Consider the following 14,718-nt stretch of genomic DNA (forward strand, 5'->3'; position numbering starts at 1 on the left):
GAGCCAACATGAGGGAGGTGGAGGAGATCAGAGCCGTTCAAATATCCCAGGGGTTACAAGTGACCCTGGCAGAGAGTTAAGTGAGTCTTCCTTGGAGCTGAGGGGCTTCATTCATGTCTGGCCTTTCTTCTTTCAGGCACATGAAGCAGATGCTGTGATGGTGGATGGCGGTTTGGTCTATGAGGCAGGTCTGAAGCCCTACAACCTGAAGCCTGTCGTGGCAGAGTTCTATGGGTCAAAAGATGGTGCGTCCCTCATGGAGACCCAGGTCTCTGTCCTGACACAGCTGCTGTGGGGGGAGGCAAGGACTCTGTCGGTATTACACTTGCAGGGAACAAGTTGCTGGGGTTCTTTGTACTGTGGAAGGCTGTCCCCAGCGCTGACCTGTGGGGGCTAGAAGCTTGGCTCTTTCTGGGAAACTGTGGACTTTAAGCCTCCTGATGGGAATGCTGCTGGGTGCTGCTGAGTGAGAGGGGATGTGCTGTCTGGAGTCCACGCCCACTCAGTGGGATTGCATCAACGGGACGCCTCTCTGGAGACGCATATCCCAGGACAGGCTCTCCTTTTGCCAAGTCCCCTGCAGGTGCTAGAGAATGTGGGCAGTGAATGTTGTGAGAAGGGACTTTAAGGAGCTGAAGAATGAGGTGCCGGTCCTACTTGTCCATAAACGTTGCCAGTGTGTGCAGGAGCACAGCCTGCCTCAACCTGAGTCCAACTTGAAGGCCCCAGTAAAATCTTCAGATGCCCTGTGTACCTTCCTCCCACACCTTCACCTTCGTGTCTGTGCTGCAGACAGAGGAGCAGAGAAGGGGAGAAGCAGTAACATCACGGTGACTGGGAGCTGTAGGTCCTCCAGCCTATTGCCTTGAAAAGGGACAGTTTGCTTTCTTCTGTCAATCAGGGGCCTTTCCCTTTCCTTTTCTACCTGTTAACCAGAAGGTGCTGCAGGTCCTAGAATCCCCCAGGCTCCACTGCACACACTCTGGAAGATTAGTAGCAATGATGCGACATCTTGCCTCGGCCCTTCTTTCTCTGCTGCTTTGCAGATCCACAGACTCACCATTATGTCGTAGCTGTGGTGAAGAAGGGCAGCAACTTCCAGCTGAATCAGCTCCAGGGCAAGAAGTCCTGCCACACAGGCCTGGGGTGGTCTGCTGGGTGGAACATCCCCATGAGGATGCTTCTTCCCTCTGACTGGTCCCAAGAAGGTAAGCTGGCCAGGGTGGGGTGCCCTCTGGCAGGGTTCCTACTGCTGGGACCCACACGGATTGTATTGGGGCCTTACAATCACTGCCAGGTATACGGGTTTCGTGAAATCCAAGATGGGGTGAGGACAACCTGCTTTAAACATGTACTGCCTGGGCTTGCCATACCAGTGACCCTTGTGACTGGCAGCTGGGACTTCCCTTCCTTCAGCCAAAGAGACCCTGTCTCTGAGCTCCTGGCAGCCCCACATCCATGGTATCCCAGCAGTGGGGTTTGACAAGGGCCATGGTGGAGGCTCAGGAGAAAGAGGAGCTCCCTTCCAGCTGCCCAGGAAGACTCTCTAAGGGTGACCACCACACCACCAGCAGTCGGGCCGCAGTGCCTTGGGTGAGGGCTGGGGGTGAAGGCGAGAGGAGATGAGTGGACCAGAGCTCAGTTATGATGAGCCAGGGTGAACCGAGGGTGCCTTTTCGCGCCCGAAAGATAACCAGATTTTCTGCACTTTGCAAAAGTGTTTCTTTTTGAGCCCTGCCAGCTCTGCAACATTCATGTTTCACTTGTGTTTTGAGCTGCAGAGGTCAGATGGGGTGCTGCAACCTGGGCCACAGCTCTGGCTATGTTTTCTTGGGGTTCCATCTTGCCTTGAGTTGTTGGACGTCTGTCTGGGTGGTTATGTTGGCACACCCACTCACATGAAGCAAGTGAATGCAGCCCCCTCCCATGAATTCTTGGAAGAGGGATTCCCGTGAGCCACCATGGGCCATGATCAGAAAAGGACAAGAGTGGGTGGGACTATTTCCTGAGATAAGGAAGGACTGTTGGGGTTCCTGAGTGTTCAGATTTCTGTGCTCCCCACCACCATTCCCGAGCCTCCATGTTGGTGATTGAGCCAGGTGAGGAGAACTGGAGCCGCCTGGTTTGGTGCAGCTCAGCAGCTTTTGAGCCCCGCAGTGGATACACTGGGAAGTTCTGGAGACCCAGGCCCACACATGAGCCATCCATGCCTTTGGATCAGGCACTGTTGGCCACCTCTACATACCCACTTCCTCATGACAGTCCAAAGCAATGCATTCAAACCTCTGGGCTCTCACATAGGGCCACTCACACACTCACACTCACACACACACACACACATGACCCAGAGGCCCCACCAGCTCATGCCCTGAAGTCCATGTGTCTGTGTTGAGCAGCAGCGGCCAAGTTCTTCGAGGGCAGCTGCGTCCCCTGTGCGGATCAGTCGAACTTCCCCAAACTGTGCCAACTGTGTGCTGGAAAAGGGATGGACAAGTGTGCCTGCTCCCACCACGAACCGTACTTCGGCTACTCGGGGGCTTTCAAGTGAGTGGGCCCCCTTCTCCTCCTCTCTCTGATGTTGGGGAAACTGAAGAACAGGGAATAGATGGGGCCTGCCCCGGATAACCTCAAGTGTCCTGGTGAAACCTTGGGTTTTGACTGTCTCCCACGGCACATCCTCGTTCCTGCCTGTCCTACAGAGGAGTCTTCTGTGTGGGGGGGGGCTCTCATCTACCCAGAGCCTGGAGTCTGGACCAGGGAGGCCTCTGGGATCCATAGACACAGGCTTGAGCACGCAGCCAGGCCAAAGATCAGGTCCTCCCCCAAACCCTTCACTGGCTTCTCTCTGCCTGAGCATCTCCACGCCAGATACACGTGCTACGTCTTCCCACCTCCTCCTCAGCCCTGTGCCCGAAGGCACCTTTCTATACAACATGCCTGCAAGGGACATAACTAACATTCGAAACCAGAGCAAAACTGACCAGGTATCCAGGCTGTCTGGAGTTTTTATACTCTATGTGCTGTGCTGTGCTAAGATACTTCAGTCGTGTCCGACTCTTTGCAACCCTGTGGACCATAGTCTATCAGGCTCCTCTGTCCATGGGATTCGCCATGTGAGAATACAGGAGTAGGTCGTCTTTGTAAAAGGCTTTTGACCTAAAAAAAAAAAAGTACAAAAACTCTATTGCTTCAGGCTGCCTACAAAGAGGAAGCTGAGGGTCCTTCTTTTGGACCATCCCTCCCCAGAGTTGCCTGGGACGGGGCTTATGGGGCTTCTGCCTATTTCAGACCCGGGCTTGGCTCTGAGGGTTCAAAGACTCCTCAGACAGGGCCGTTGCCTCTGCGAGGACAGACTGAAGCCTGGGAAACTGCAGGTGAAGCCCTGTGAGCCAGTTGCTGGGGCAGAGCCTGAGGAGGGGGCTCCTGGCGGGGTGGGGGGTGAGCCTATGTTGTAGACAGTGGTCTGAACACAGCTGTCCTATTGCTCAGGTGTCTGCAGGATGGTGTGGGGGACGTGAGCTTCGTGAGGCATCTGACGGTATTTGGTAAGTCAGATGGAGGAAGAATCCTGTGGCCACACCCTGGCCAGAGGAACTCCTTCTTTCCTAAGTTTCCTTCTATCTAGAGATGGGTCGTGCCAAGATCTTTAATGAAACAGAGTTTCTGTATAATGACACTTCCATTACTGGTGCTTTGTTTAGTGTTCAGTTTGTTCAGTTTATAAATCGATTGAACAAATTTTCTGAACATTTAAACGTTACTTACCAACTAATAAAGCAAGTTTTAATAATTAGATTCTCTTAGTCACTGAAATGCCAAATTCAGATCTAATCATGATCTCCTGAATGCTTCCTTATAAACGGTTCCTAAATGTTTTCTTTAATCACCTTAAAGAAATAAATTCTTATAATGATTGCAGAACTTGTTAGCACATCTATAATTAAATCTGTTGCAAAGCATTACTACTGTGGACAAAAATGTATTTCTTTATTTATACGTTAAAAAAAAACCTTTCAAAAGTTTTGGGCAATCAGAAACAAATAGTGTTTCATATGAGTTCAGTTTTCAGATTCTAGGTTTTATAACCAATTAAATTTCTATCAGGCACAGAACACATTTATAACACTTAAGAAGTTTAAACAAGAGATATATATTTTATACTCAGTTCAATTTTAAAATCATTGTCTGCTACCTGAAGCAGAATTTTGAGCCTTCACTTTTTCTGGGGGCCTTGGTTCCTTGCAGGCTGGTCTCTTTCCCTAACATGAAACAGAAGTGTGTTGGCTCTGTTCCCTCATCTCAGCCGTTCATAATCCACTGTTCTCTCATTATAACACACTGACCTGGTTTGTTAGCCTTTTGGCAATTGATGTGTGTCTTATTATCAGTAATTTTCATTAGAAGGGGAATCTATGGGTCTCTTCTCCCAAAATCAAGTTACTCTCAATAGTTGTCACTGTTATTTTCTGTGATTGCTCACGTTGTCCCAGTTAGGCCAATGGACAGAATATTCTAACACTCACTCTAGAGAACTGAAAACATCCTCACTTTCTGAAAACCACCAATTGTCTGAGACCATCTAGGTTTCCCTTTGCTGAAAGTCATATGTCCACTATCACACACAGTCCCGTATTACCTTTTAAGTGGGAGTTTCTGAGAGACTATGTACTGGGCTTAGGGGTGAAAATGAGTGTTGGCGAGCTGCTCCCACCACTGGGCTCTAGAAAGACTGAGGTGGAAACGTTCTTTCTTTCTGAAGCTATTAGATCATATTGTTCTTTTAATTTTAACATTGCAAAAATTGTTTAAATTTTTCTTTTAATATAAAGCTTTAAAATGTATTTTCTCTGCAACATGTCTGGTTAAAATGGAACTGTTCACAGGAACTCGAATTGTACTACTCATTCTCTTTCAGTATAAGATTTTATCAGCCTAGGATATGAGTTTGCTAGGGCTGCCATTACAGAGTACAGTCATCTCTCAGTTTATCAGCATTTGCAGGTCCTCAAGTTCCTTACCTAAAACTGTGCAGTATTTGCATATAACCTGTGTACATCCTTTATATGCTTTTAATCATCTCTAGATTACTTATAATACTTAATCAATGTAAATGCTATGCAAATAGTTGCCTCCGTGGCAAATTCAAGTTTTGCTTTTTGGAATTTCCTGGAATTAAAAAAAAATCTTTGCAGATGTGGAACCTAGAGATATAGTGGGTGGCTATAATACACTGAGTGGCTTAAGCAACAGAAATTCATTCTCTGAGTTCTAGAGGCTAGAATTCTAAGATTGGGATGTTGGCAGGGCTGTTCTTCCTGAGAGCTGTGACGGAGGAGCTGTTCTATGCTCCCCCCAACCCCGTGGATTCTGATGTTTGCTGGCAATCTTTGGGGTCCTTGGCCTGCAGTTCCATCACCCCAATCTCTGTCTTTCCCTCCACATGGCGTTTTCCCAGTGTGTGTGTGTCTGTTTGTGTCCAAATTTCCCCTTTTAGGAAGGATACCAGTCATATGGGATCAGGAGCCATCCTACTCCACTTTGACCTCATCTCTTTGTTTGTTTCCAAAAAATCTTTGTTTACAAAAACAGACAACAAGCTAGATTTTGTACAAGGCTCTAGTTTTCTAACCACTGCTCTATCCTGTGTAATGTATTTGTCTATCTATGCATCAGTGCTAAATGGCTTGAATTACAGTTTTTAAGTAACATTTCACATCTTCTAAGCCGAGCTCTGCTTCAACTCATTTTGCTTTTTCTCCAAAATGTCTTATTATTCTTGGTACATTGCAGTTCCATATAGATTTTTTTCCTGTTTTTTTTAGTTAACTAAAGTCCACACTTGATTCAGATTTCCTAACTTTTTACCTAACGTGTTTTTTCTGTGCTAGTATTCTGTCTAAGATACCAGTTACAGCCTCATCTTAACTCATTACTCCTGAGCTGTCTCTGTTTCCAAATAAAGTCATGTTCTGAGGTGCTGGGGATTAGGACCTCAACATACGAATTTTAGGGGGACACAGTTCAACCCAGAATACTTTCTAATACCTAGACCAGGGGAACCAAAGAGTCTGTTTTCCTCACACGGCTTTTTGGTCCTTCTTTGTACCTATATAGTATCCTGACTGAGCCCGTAGGCCTCCATCCATCTCTCAACCCACTGCCACCTTTCCCCAGCAGACTCTGTCCCCAGGGGAGTATTGCCACTTTATTTAGGGACCTGAACTGTCTCTGCAGCATGGCGCTGTGTCAGTCCCAGGCTAGGTCAGACTTTGATGAGTTCCCTTAATCCTTTGAGCCTCAGTCTCCTTATCTCTGGAATGGGATAATCACATTACCAGCCTCCCCCAGTTGTTATGAGGATTAAATGAAACTGAGCTTCAACTCAGTCTTTGGTGTGTTATGAGCTCTCAGAAAGCATTTGCTGTCACCATTCTTGTTAGCACAGCTCTGGGCAGAGCATGCGTCCCAGCCCTGGTCTCTCTGCAGTGAGAATCTGTCATTTCATCTCCGGAGGGCTCAGCATCCTCACCTGTCCAAATGTATTTGGAAAAGATTCTCTTTTAGTCCTCTCCAGGCTGTTAAAAAATGATGAAAGAAGACAGTTCAGGTAATATAAACGTTAGCACTTCTTTAAGTGGGCCATTCAGAGAACTGGAAAACTGCAGAAGGCAGGAAGCTTTGATGGGATAAAGAATAAAGAACAATGAAGAGAAAAATAGATAATATCTGATGGGCCAGGGTCACTTTGACCAGGTTGAGAAGAAAGAAGGAAGGAGGTATAGAGCCCAGAGTTAGCTTGGCATTGGGTGCCTGGCTGACTGGATAGACTGCATTTCTATTAAGCAGAACATTTACAGGCACAGGGAGTTATCTAACTTTCCATGGTGATGCGGCATCACAGACACAGATCACAGACATGGCAGCAGATCGGAGTGGCTCCATCTTGGGCTTCGAAAGCTATTTCAACAAATCCCTAAACAAACAATTTGGGAGGGCTGGGCACCACGGCTCATTGTCTGCTGGCTGTCAGCTCATGTAGGCTTCCCTCCTCTAGAGAACCTGGCTAACCAGGCCGACAGGGACCAGTACGAACTGCTCTGCAGGGAAAACACCCGGAGGCCTGTGCACGAGTACAAGGGGTGCCACCTGGCCCGGGTCCCTTCCCATGTTGTCGTGGCCCGAAGTGTGGATGGCAAGGAAGACTTGATCTGGGAGCTTCTCAATCAGGCTCAGGTATCCCCGGCCCCTGTCTTCCCCTCCTGCATAAGGGTCCCTGCTCGGATTTGGGGTGCTTTCCCTCACTCTCTTCCAGCCACTGTGGAAATCCTGGTGTTGGGCACAGTGGGAACCACACCACATGTCCTTCGCTTCATTGACCAGCACTTGGTCTGGATATGTGATGGGCAGCAGTGACCATAAAACTCCCTCCCTTGGCATCACCAACACCATGGGCCAAGGACTCTGCAGAAGGCCACTGTTGCCCCATTTTATTCTTCTAGATTGTATAGAGATCCTCAAGCTGCAGTGCAGAGGCCCCTCCTCCAGGAGCTGCTCCCCTCTCTTATCCCACTGGCCTGGACCCCTCAGCAGCAGGTTCTGACTCTGAGCGTTTTGTGTCTTGTGCTAGAGGCCCTCCCTCCCAGCGCACCCACATCTCTCACCTGTCCCATCTCCGTTAGTGCCCTGTGCTCAGCACTAGGCATTCAGAGATGAACTGGACACAGACCTGCCATGGGATCACTCACAGATGACTGTGGAAGGTACAGTGAGCACACTGTACACACGGATCACCACCATGGGGCACAGCCTTGCACGCATGAACTGTGTACTCTGAAGAGAGTGATTTGCAGGGTATATCTGGAAAGGTTTCTGGGCCCCAAGAGTAAGCTGTGGACACTCCAAGGAGATGTGGGGTTTGCCAGAGAAGGCAATATGAAGAGCCATTGCAAAGGCAAAAAGCAGACATTGCAAAGAGCATGTGGGAGCTGCTACTGTCAGCTACCATCAGGAACAGCTTTGGGCCAGTCAGTGGGGTCACAAGCAAAGGGCTCTTGGTTTTCTGGGAGGGCCAGAAAGAGGACTGCTTGAAGTCCTTCACGGCAGGCCTGGGGCGTCAGGTGCACCTAAGGCTCATGACCCCCAGGCTAGATGGTCCTGGATCACCACCCGCTCCAGGATGAAGCCCACAGGATGAAGTCCAGCAACAAGGTCACCATCACTGGCTGCCCCACCCATGGAAACACAGCATAGGAGATGGAAGCTTCCTGACCCATGGTGACCATTACCCTTTGTACAGACCTGAGAGGCAGCCCCTGGCAGTTTCCCTGAAGCCACACAAGGCAGGCAAATTAGGATTTGAGTGAAGTGTTTGCTGAAGAAGATTGGAGAATCCTGTGAGCCACAGGGACTTTGGAGGGCCTTGCCATGGTCTTCACTCTCAGGCATTCATATTTCTCTCCCTTTCTATTCGCCTGATTTTGGGATTTGTTTTTACTTTGTTTCTCTCTGCCAGCCTCCTTCCTTTACTATTTCTTTTATCCTTTGAACAGGAACACTTTGGAAAAGACAAGTCAGCAGAATTCCAGCTCTTCTACTCTCCTCATGGGAAAGACCTGCTATTTACAGATTCTGCCATTGGGTTTTTAAGAGTCCCACCTAAGATGGATGCCAAGCTATACTTGGGATATGAATATTTTTCGGTCATTCAGCATCTGGGGAGAGGTGTGTAGCTCCTGGGAAGACCTGGAGAGCTTGGGCATAGGGCAGGGCGGGGCCATGGAGGCTTTCCTGGGACCTGCAAGCCCCACCTCACCCAACCCACACTGGCCTGCAGGGTCCAAGGGAGGGCCAACTGTGCTGGATTCTTGTGGGGATGTTCTGCTGAACTTGGGAAAAGGCCTGAACCTCGGGTTCACAAAAGGGTTTGAAAGACCTTCAGATTACAGGCTACTTAAGTATTAACGGGGGCCTCCCTCATAGCTCAGTTGGTAAAGAATATGCCTGCAAGGCAGGAGACCCCAGTTTGATTCCTGGATTGGGAAGATCTGCTGGAGAAGGGATAGGCTACCCACTCCAGTATTGTTGGGCTTCCCTTATGGCTCAGCTGGTAAAGAATCTGCCTGCAATGTGGGAGACCTGGGTTTGATCCCTGGGTTGGGAAGATCCCTTGGAGAAGGGAAAGCTACCCACTCCAGTATTCTGGGCTGGAGAATTCCATGGACTGTACAGTCCATGGGGTCTCCAAGAGTCAGACACGATTGAGTGACTTTCATATTTAAGTAACGACAGTCCTGTCTCCTTGTGTTAGCCAGGCTTGCCCCACCCCACAGGGGGTCTATTTGATAAGGAATAGAGCCCATCCTAAACTGAAGTGGGAACATAGCCTCTGCCACCACCGGGATCGGAGCTAGAATTTCAGAGGGTTTTGGACTTCCCAGGTGGCACTAGTGGTAAAGAATCTGCCTGCCAGTGCAGGAGACATGAGAGACTTGTGTTCGATCCCTGGGTCGGGAAGATCCCCTGGAGGAGGGCATGGCGACCCACTCCAGTATTCTTGCCTGAAGAATCCCATGGACAGAGGATTCTGGCAGGCTATAGTCCATAGGGTCACAGAGAGTTGGACACGACTGAAGCGACTAAGCACACATTGATCCAGCAAGCCCTGATCCAGCACTTGCTTTCCTTTGGCTCTCCATGCTTCTTTCCTTTCTTTCTTTCTTTTTATTTTATTTATTTTCAGTACTTATGGCACATCTGCCAAAGCCCTTGTGATTGATGTGGACATACTTGGTGGCAGAAGCAGGTGTGGGGGGATGGGGGGTGGAACAAGCAGACCCACCCAGAACAAATGACACTGGCTTCCAACTGGAGGATGCTCTCTGGATGGGAGATCTCTGTCCTGTGAGGAAAAAAAACCCAGAAGGCCGGGAGTTGGGCTCGTGCTGGCAGAGGCTTCCCCTGGGGAGGTGATGTCTGAGTAGGGAGGTCAGGAGGGGCTTGCTCTGCCTTCACTGCTTTGTCTGGGAGCCAAGTTGGCCATTTCTCCTGGAGGTGATACGCGGGAATAGGTGGTGACATGGGCATGAGACACGTCAATGCTGCCGCTGCCAGGAAGAGCCCGGTTGGGCAGCCACTCTGAATCCTTCTCCCATCTGGGGGCTTCTTTTGGATCCCTGGCTCTTCTCTAGCGATCCCAGAGGCAGAAGATCCCCAGAGGGTGATGTGGTGCTCAGTGGGCCATGATGAGCATGTCAAGTGTAACCGGTGGAGTGCGCTGAGCGGCGGCATCTTGGCGTGCACCGTGGAGGAGAGCACCGAGGACTGCATTGCTGCCATCGCGGTAAGGAGGCCCGCCTCTGCAGTTGCCTTGGCCACTCGGATGCAGCGCTGCTGTGCGTTTGGTGCTGGAGGCCCCTTCCCCGTGTCTTCCCATCAGCTGTGAGGCTGAGACACGCCTGTTACATGCTGCCTCCCCCAGCCCCACTCTCTGAAGCCCCACCCCACTGGCCCTACCTCCCCCTTCAGCTCTGCCAGGGCAGAAACAGAGCAGCCCAGGACCCATATCTTCAGCTAAACTCTGGAGCCCAGGGAGCTCTGAGGGGTCCTGCCTAGGATGTGGGGTGATATCCTGTGGTCAGAGCCCCTGTGGATTGTGAAAGCAAACTTTTTTTTTTCCCGTGATAAAATTATTACATGCTGGAAGAGAAATGAAAAATAATATCATTTACAACTTCACAACTCAAAACTCATTATAATTTCTGAGTGATGGTGTTATGTTGTTAATAACTGTACATTTCAGTTTTGGAGATTAGGAAAAAAATTATCAATAAAAGGCTGAAAAATTGACAAACTTAGAAAACACTACAGTTTTTTCTTCAAAAGATAATAATTGCGGTAAACCCCTCTGGGACTAACCCATAATATTAAGGTCTTGCAATTGATATAGTCCCCTGAATTTGTCCATTATAAGGATTAAATGAATTTGAGTGCTTGTAACATTGCCTAACGTGTAATAAGCAGTCAATAAATGTTAATAGTTATTATTTCAATTATTGAGCACAATTGGCATGCTTTCTTAGGTAATGAAATATTCATTTAGAATGTTTTTAACGGCTGCATATTAGATCACCAAATTTTTATGTCTCAATTCTAAATGTCTATATTTGAATTATTTCTGAATCCTTGTCTATTATAGATAATATGTGATTGGATATTTTTGTTCTATACCCATCAGTATTTTTGAGGAAGCCTCTTTAATATTAATGATGGTGAATATATCTGAAATTACTTACTGTGTGCCATGCATGTGTATGAGCTCTTAACTTGTATTAACTCATTTAATGCTCATGATAAGCCCATGAAATAGATTTTTTTCACTCATTTGATGGATGAAAAAAAATGTACATAGAAAGTATTTAGGGATGTGTCCTTTGGAACAGTCAGTCCCAGAGGCTGACACATTCCATAGTGGTTATGAGCAGAGGCTAAGAAAATTAAACCACCTGAGTTTATCTTAGTGATCATCTATTGGATAAACTACTTAGCTTCTCTCTGCTTCAGTTAAAAAAATGTATAAAAGGGGGAGAATTATAGTACCCCCCTTACTGGGTTCTGTGAGGGAGTACATGAGAAAATCTCTATAGTGTTTAGAAAAGGGCCCAGCACATGGTAAGGTAAGCTTTTGCTTCTGTAGTTACTACTGTTTTAAGGTAGATTTCTAGAAGAGCAGTTAGTAGGGAAAGAGCAAAGAGTGTTCGTGTGTCTGTATGTTTTTTCTTCACTACCTTATCTATAAATATAAGTGCGCATTTTTGGCTTTGTTGTTGGAAAAGTTCATTGATTAAAGTCATAAGTTAATTATTAATAAATTATTAATTAGACTAGAGTGCTAATGGGATTATAGGAACAGAATTGAACTCTGCCATATGGAAAAAAACATCTCCTGTAGAAACAGATTAAATACACTAAGCCTGACCACGTGGATTGTTGAGTGAGTGACAATGGTCACAAAGGAAATGTGATGAGAGTGTGGCCTGCACTAAGAATGGGGCCTCATGGAGGGCACAGAGATGTCTAGGGAGCATGATCTGGGTTGGGACCTCTGGCATGTCCAGTTTTCTAAACCCTGGGTTTATGTGGCAGAAGCTTTGGGTCATACACGCCATTTGGTTTATCACAAAGACACATGATGTGAAGCCAATGAGATGCAAACTTCTGAGGGTGAGACAGGATAACAACCTCACTGTTGTGCTACTGTTTTACTTCTTAACTTCAGAAAGGAGAGGCTGACGCCATGAGCTTGGATGGAGGCTTCATCTACACAGCGGGCAAGTGTGGTCTGGTGCCTGTCCTGGCAGAGAACTACTGTAAGTGGAGGCGAGGGTCTCTGTGTTTTCTTCCCTCTGGCCTATGGACATAGAAAGGCAAAGAATAATTTAGTTCAGTGTTGAGATAACAATAGCTGTTTTTGGAGCATAGAGTACTGCTGCTGCTGCTGCTAAGTCGCTTCAGTTGTGTCCAACTCTGTGCAACCCCATAGATGGCAGCCCACCAGGCTCCACCATCCTTGGGATTCTCCAGGCAAGAACACTGGAGTGGGTTGCCATTTCCTTCTCCAATGCATGAAAGTGAAAAGTGAAAGTGAAGTCGCTTCAGTTGTGTCCGACTCTTAGCGACCCTATGGACTGCAGCCCATCAGGCTCCTCCATCCATGGGACTTTCCAGGCAAGAGTACTAGAGTGGGTTGCCATTGCCTTCTCCAGCATAGAGTACTAGTAGATAACATCTATTTTCCCAGAGTCAGAACAAATTAAGACATATATGAAACTTGGAGAGAAATCAAAGTAACACCTTTATTGCTGGAGGAGTGATATTGGAGACCATGGCACAGAACTGGCCACAGGGTTCATTAAATTGCCCTTGAGTTAGAGTTGCCCACCAGTTCAGGTGGACAGTTCTACTGGCTGACTGGCTCCACGGCTTAGTACAGAAGAAAACACATTCTGTCACATATAAGGAGGTCAAAACCATCCTCTCCCCATTCTCTTCAAGGAAGAAAGAGCCACAGGTGCCTAGATCCTTTTGCCGAGTTTACTAATCCAAATGAACTCACTCCAGCTGTTAGAACATTAAGGATTGGGGCTACAGGTCATGGTCTTGGTGGGGATCCATCTATCAGGAAAAATAAAGCTGGTTCATTTGTTAAACCCCTAAGTTGCTAGGCAGTGAGAAACCATACTTTATCCTTCAAAACAAAACAACTTTTTTTTTGAAGTAAACAGTGGTGTCTCCATAACAACTGAGGCTTGGGGAGGTTGAATGAGGTGTCCAGGGTAGAATGCAGACTGTAACCAGTCTTTCTGAACCGTGGGTTGGACCCTTCCCTTACAACCTAACAAGACTGTAGTGACTGCTTGTACAGCCCAAAGCTCTGAAGGGAAGAATGTCAGGATGCCTAGAATCACATGGCAAAGTGAAAAGCCTCTGTGAAGGTTTTTATGGCTTCTGCTTCCCCCTCACCCCCTTCAATGAGCATTTCATTTTCTTTCTCTGTAGCTCCCCAAGTGTTGAGCTAATTCTGGGATGGAGCCTAATTTCAAATAGCAAAGGTCAGGGGAGAGGAGGTGAAATAGGATGGCAGGGAATCAGCTTGTTGATGCCAATGACAAACTGCTTGGTCAGCGTTTCTCCTCATTTTGTTCTTGACTGTTGAGAGTCAGAAAATCATGACTTGAGTAACGTGAGAGTTTAACGACCTGTACCTCAATTGTTTTTAGTGTCTCAAGATGGCAAAGAGCAGCTTGGGTCTAAGTGTGTGAACACACCTATGAAAGGTGAGTCAGAATCAGTAACACTGGGGCTCAAAGGTAAAGGCCTGTTGTGGGGGAGAGGGGTTGAGGAAAGCCTTACAAATAAACCAAAGTTACTAGACTTGTTAAAAAAAAGAGAGAGAGAGAGAGAGAGATGACCCTGCCACAGTTCACTGTGAAGGAGCAAATCTGTCGTGAGCTGTGAAATAATTTCTGTTTGTGGAGCATGTGCCAGTGGACAGAGGGCTCCTGCTTGCGCTGCTCCTGCTCAGCAGTCCTCTAGAATGTGGGTGTCGCTGTGTGCATCACACAGATGGGAAAGTGAGGCGCAGGGACTGTGTGACTGGCCCAGTGCCACACAGGCAGCGAGTGGCCGCACCTAGGCTTGTTCAAGGCAGCATGACTGGAAACCTGCTGCCCTTCCTGACCCACCACAGTGCTCCCTGTCACAGGCTGCTACCCATCTCTGCAAGGGACAGGAGCCCATTCCTGACATTTCTGGGGCCCCGTGGAGGCCTCAGAGGAGGAAGAGGGGAGTCATAGATGCTGCTAATGAAGAAGAGGAGGAGGGAAAGGAAATTAACCCTTAGCTTTTAGTGGCTGGCTTTGAATAGCAGAGGAGTCAACCTCCTCTTCAGAATAGGAGGCCAGGTGACAAGTTTTGCCATCTGTGTCATCTCATGGGCAGAAACGGTCTTTATCTGTTTCTGAGGTGCCCTGGGTAATCTAGGGCATTGGCTAGAGCAGTGTGTATGTCATGTGGCGTTTGGACCAGCAGCACCAGTGTTGCCTGAGAAATTAGCAATGACCCTTCTTGTGTCCAACCACAGGTCTGCTGAGCTCCAGGATGCGGCTGCTGCTCTGTGTTTCAGCAAGCCCTCAGAATAATTCTGATGTGCATTCAACTCGG

At 47.8% G+C, this 14,718-nt stretch overlaps 1 protein-coding gene across 1 annotated transcript in view; it reads left to right on the forward strand.

Moving 5' to 3' along the window:
- The window catches only part of LOC102276607 (inhibitor of carbonic anhydrase), a 45,535-nt gene that overhangs the window by 13,426 nt on the left and 17,391 nt on the right, over positions 1-14,718 (forward strand). Inside the window, 9 exon segments of the mRNA XM_070376086.1 lie at positions 137-245; positions 1,047-1,208; positions 2,397-2,544; positions 3,490-3,545; positions 7,055-7,233; positions 8,550-8,721; positions 10,188-10,339; positions 12,275-12,365; positions 13,776-13,832. Coding sequence (XP_070232187.1) covers positions 137-245; positions 1,047-1,208; positions 2,397-2,544; positions 3,490-3,545; positions 7,055-7,233; positions 8,550-8,721; positions 10,188-10,339; positions 12,275-12,365; positions 13,776-13,832 — 1,126 coding nt within the window.

This window comes from Bos mutus, chromosome 1, assembly GCF_027580195.1.
Source record: "Bos mutus isolate GX-2022 chromosome 1, NWIPB_WYAK_1.1, whole genome shotgun sequence".
NCBI lineage: Eukaryota > Metazoa > Chordata > Mammalia > Artiodactyla > Bovidae > Bos > Bos mutus.